General features: G+C 39.6%; 1 protein-coding gene across 1 annotated transcript in view; it reads left to right on the top strand.

Moving 5' to 3' along the window:
• The window catches only part of LOC123971351 (nardilysin-like), a 47656-nt gene that overhangs the window by 24234 nt on the left and 18093 nt on the right, over window positions 1-5329 (top strand). Inside the window, exons 14-17 of the mRNA XM_046050107.1 lie at window positions 1515-1573; window positions 3517-3571; window positions 4068-4172; window positions 4272-4395. Coding sequence (XP_045906063.1) covers window positions 1515-1573; window positions 3517-3571; window positions 4068-4172; window positions 4272-4395 — 343 coding nt within the window. The remainder of the gene's footprint in view (window positions 1-1514; window positions 1574-3516; window positions 3572-4067; window positions 4173-4271; window positions 4396-5329) is intronic.

The raw sequence follows: 5329 nt of genomic DNA, 5'->3' as shown, positions 1-5329 counted from the left end.
CTGTGATCTGTTCTTAGATCCACTAGCCACTGAGCATTGGTGTTGTGGGATGCCTCTTTCTCCCATATGTTCTTCCAGTACTGTTCAGTCTCAGCCCTGGGTGGATCTGATCTTGTGTTATTACCCTGCCACTGAGAGTACACTTTGGATGGTTCGGTGGAGAACATCCGGTTTATTCTCCTGGCTTCTGCTTCTCCCTTGTATCTCTTTAGGCAGGTAGCCAGAGCGGCGAGTCTTTGTTTGTCAGTCTCCAGAGCCTCAGGTATCGACAGCTTGTTGTATTTCTTAAGTAGCCCCTTCCTTGCACCTTTCTGTAGCTCTGAGAGCTCACTGACCTCTCTTCGTGTTGCCTTGATCTTGGCCTCTATCCTTCTCCTCCATGGGGGGGGGGGGAATGCTCTTTGTGGCTTTTGGTGTTCAACTAATAGCTTGCTACCCTTGCTGTAGCATATTTGTTGTACCTCATCAATCTGTTGTTGTGATAGGAGCTGCCGTTTGTGAACACTGAGCTAGAAGTTGTTTCTTTGTCAGTGTTGATGAGATAGATATATATATATATAGATAGATAGATATATATAGAGATAGATATATAGATAGAGATATATAGATAGAGATAGAGATATATATATATATAGATAGATATATAGATAGAGATAGAGATATATAGATATAGATAGATATATATGCATACATGCATGCTTAGTGTTTGGGCCCCTATGTACAAGATTCAGATAGCTTCAAAAAAGTTGTCACTTTTCACAAATCTGCATTATTTCTAATGATTTTACTTGTGTTTTAATGTTTGGCGAAAGAGCTGAGCTTGGCATCCTGCAGCGACAAAGACTAAAACTAACACTAAAACTAACAAAAGCCAAACTAAACTAGCAAACCCACGTAAAAAACTAATTAAAACAAAACTGAAATTTAAAATAAAGTCAAAACTAAATAAATATAAAAACTGATGAAAAATCCTAAACTATAATAACCTTGGTCGTAACTCTTGGGCTCCCCCACTGTCACACGAGTCCCTTAAAACCAAGTCCTAACTAATAAACAGTCCTTTGAACTAGTGATGTCCTCACTACGATGGTTAAAATCTGATATTAATTGGCCCACGCACACAAAAGGGAGGGGATTTCCCAAAAATCTTCAATGGGACTTTTAAAAAATATATATTTTTGGGGGCCTCTTGAAAAATATATATAGAAATGGTACAAAACTAACTAACATGTCTACTTTAAAAACTCGGCAGGGCATTTACTGATCACAGTTTATGTCTGAAACAGATTAAGTGACTGAGATTGAGATTTGAACTTCTTGTAGGAAAAGAATTATTGAAGACTTTTTTACTGCCTGGTGCACACTAGAGGATTTTCAAATCTTAATTGACTTTAAAAACGTGGGATTCCGCAGAAACGACGACAGAATTAATGTTTAAAAGAAGAAAGAAAGTTGTTTATTTATTTCTTAACTCTTCAGTGTCCCATAATGCAGCATTGTCTTTCTCTGTGCAGGTGGTCCATATTGTGTTCCAGTACCTGAAGATGCTCCAGACTCTGGGTCCCCAGCAGAGGTAAACGCACATGTTCTGGTTCAGAAACAATCTTCCCTCTGCCCCTGCTGCACTGCAGTGTTTTGATGAAACTCACACTTTAACCCAACACATACTTCCTGCTGTCAGCCTCCCAAAGTCTCATTAGCTGCAAATAAAGATGGATTGGATTAGATGAAGATTTATTTGTTGTGAATAGCTGAGTTGTTAAACACATTACAGAACAGTAATGCAACTAATCAGTGACTTTGGTGAGGTTTGTGGTGAAACTGACGGGGACTAGGAGCTCACGGAGGGGCTGGACAACAAAACATTAACAATAATTATCCCAATATGATTTTTTTCTATTACAAATGTTATACACGAATTAGGACTTAATGTTTTATGTTTATTTTGTTGAGCGAAAAGGACTTTAAAAAAACAGATTTGTGAAGAGTTTAAACCAGTGCTTCATAGGCGCCAGTTACCCCCCCCCCCCCCCCCCCCCCCCACACACACACACACACACACACACACACACACACTATCCTCAACTGGTAAATATTATAACATTAACGACTTTAAGCATTGAATACTTACTTTCCTGCATTCTGGACACATTTTCTGCTCCAATTTATTATCAAATGTTTTATTTATATGAAGGGGAAACAAAATTAAGGTGACAGGTGACAATTCAAAATATAAAAATATAATGGAAAATAATTCAGTAATCAGCTTTTGGGAAATGCACATTTGTTTATTCTATATTTCAGTTGCTTGTTTCCTTATTGTGCATTGATTCATTTGTTATTCAACATTTGTTGAGCTTTCAAAAAGTGATGGAGACGGTCTGATTCTGACTGGTCCACTGCGCCCACAGTGTAAATGACGCCTATCTTTCAGTACTTTTAAATGTCCCGCCCCCATCCAGGCTGTGATTGGTCGGTTCACAACAAGTGACATTGACGAGCTACATTCAGCACACGGCTGTTTGAAACTAGGGCTGGACAATAAAACAATAACAATAATTATCGCAATATAATTTTTTTCTATAACAAATGTTTGATTTTATTCACTTGAATCATACTTTCATTCTTATTAAGATGTTTATTCTGTTGAGGAAAAAGGACTGAAAAAGGTTTTACATAATTTTACTTAAAGATATTTGTTGACAAAGATTTTATCAAATATTTTGAATGTTCTGTCTCAGTGATTCACTGTTTGGCATCAAGTGTTCTGACCATAAAGAAAAGTTTAAACCACAATTAACCATCAACTTTCATTCAGGAGCAAAAATCCTCCGCTTTTAAACTTGAAACAAAAAACAATTTGATACTTATCTTGAAAATTATCGACATCGAAAGATATGAAGCTTTTTATCGTGATAAAATTTTTGGCCGTATCGTCCAGCCCCAGCTCGCAGCTGTCAAAGGTCAAAACTCTTGGAACGTGGTTAGTTCACTAAAGCACCGTAACCACTAAATAACAGGCATCGTCAGTGAACTCGCTTCCCAACAAGGAGAAAGTGATGCTCAAATGTTGCTTGCATCAAAAAAGGGGTTACAACCAAACGTGAGAAAATGAGGTTCTCGCTCTGAAATCTCGTGAGAGTTGTTGAGATGCCGGTGAAAACGAGAGTCAGAGTTGGAGAGAGGAGTTTGTTGCGTTGGAGTAATGTTAAAGTCTTGCTAGCAGCTCCTCTACGTACACAACAAACCTTTCTCCCTTGTTTAATAAGTAAAAATCCAGAAATGATCCTGATAAACTTTACGTAGCTTCGTCTCGGTCGCTCGTGTAAAGTCACTCTGGTAAAGTCAAAGCTGCCTTACAAAAGCAAGTCCAGATGTCACTGCAGTGAACATAAAGTTATTTTAGAACTAAAGTTTCTAATCTTTCAGGTCAGGTGACTCCAGAAAGCCAACGGTAAACACGCAGATATTTGTTCTATACAGATTTAAATTTCAGCAAACTTCCTTCTTTTTCAGGATCTATGAGGAAATTCAGAAGATCGAAGCCAACGAGTTCCACTATCAGGAGCAGGTACTGCAGCTCACACTGTGAAAACCTCTAAATGTGTTTGTGTTTACAGCAAAGTAACAACAATACACTGTTCTGTCAGCAGGTGATTAACAATCAGATGTCGCTGCGTGCAGATTCACCGGCTTCTGCTCTGTGATGATGCAATTAGTTTTGATCGTTAAAACTGTAATGATGATAAATAGGTATACAAACACAAAACAGGTTCTACTCTGTCAGTCATCCCTAATAATCAGATGTGTAGCATGGCTGCTTTGTCCCTGATGGATATTGTTTAAGTCAGAAATTGTATTAAAATGTAAATTTATTCCTTATAATAATTAATTTGACTCAAAGTGGGTGAAATGTAGAGTAACTGACTCTTGTTGAAGTGTTTTTATAAAGACAGCAAAGACTTGAAAACTTTTATTCTCCATAATAACATTCATGTGTTTTAATTCACACGTAAAGGTGAGATTAATAACCTGATTAATTAAACGTGTCTCGTCTGGTCTGACAGACGGATCCCATCGAGTTTGTGGAGAACATCTGTGAGAACATGCAGCTGTTTCCCAAAGAGGACTTCCTGACCGGAGACCAGCTCATGTTTGAGTACGACCCGCAGGTAAGAGACCCAGATCTGATCCAGAATCAGCCTGCATACCTGTGATTATTTCTTTTAAGCGGCCTTAAATAAATTGTTAAAATGTGTGTGTGTTTTCAGGTGATCAGCGCTGCTCTGTCCCTGCTGACTCCCGACAGAGCGAACCTGCTGCTGCTGTCACCGGAGAACGAAGGTCGCTGTCCGCTCAGAGAGAAATGGTTCGGTACCTGCTACAACATGGAGGGTAGGACGCACTCGCACACTGACATAATGCATTCCTTAGCCCCTAACACCAGCCTTAACCTAATTCTAACCTGAACCCGAATGTTGAACTAGCAACTCTCTGGCCCGATCAGGCTAGTGCAAAAAACATCAGTATTAATAAAACAAAAACCAAAAAATTCGCATTAGAAACTCAACATCCTGCAGTTGTTTTGCAGCTCTTGGCGCGCACCGTTAGGGCAGGGCAATAAATCAATAATGATAATTATCGCAATAAAATTTTCATCAATAACAAAGGTTCAATATATCATCAATAAATGTTTGATTTAATTCATTTGAATCACGAACAAATTAGCACTTTTTTTTTCTATTAAGATATTTATTTTGTTGAGAAAAAGGGACTGAAAAGATTTTACTTAATTTTACTCAAGCAATTGTTTTGAATGTCCTTCCTCAGATTTTAGACCTAACCATCTGATTTCTTCAAAAAGCAAAAATCTGCCTTTTAACTTGATAGAAATAATCATTTAACATTTATCGACACACAGTTGTCCAATCCGGAGTTGTAGTGACGTGACGAGCGGTTGTCAAATGTTATTTCTCTGATCTCAATCAAGCGGAAACCTCTGGGTCTGAAAGTGAAACCATGCAGACGAAACTTAAACCTGCGTCCTCTCCAGCAGCCAGCAGGGGGCGACTTAAACCTGCGTCCTCTCTAGCAGCCAGCAGGGGGCGACTTAAACCTGCGTCCTCTCCAGCAGCCAGCAGGGGGCGACTTAAACCTGCGTCCTCTCCAGCAGCCAGCAGGGGGCGACTCAAACCTGCGTCCTCTCCAGCAGCCAGCAGGGGGCGACTTAAACCTGCGTCCTCTCCAGCAGCCAGCAGGGGGCGACTTAAACCTGCGTCCTCTCCAGCAGCCAGCAGGGGGCGACTTAAACCTGCGTCCTCTCCAGCAG

This window comes from Micropterus dolomieu, linkage group LG05 (assembly GCF_021292245.1).
Source record: "Micropterus dolomieu isolate WLL.071019.BEF.003 ecotype Adirondacks linkage group LG05, ASM2129224v1, whole genome shotgun sequence".
NCBI classification, from domain to species: Eukaryota; Metazoa; Chordata; class Actinopteri; order Centrarchiformes; family Centrarchidae; genus Micropterus; species Micropterus dolomieu.
The sequence above is the reverse complement of the archived record's forward strand: the minus strand, read 5'-3'. Positions and strand labels throughout refer to the sequence as shown.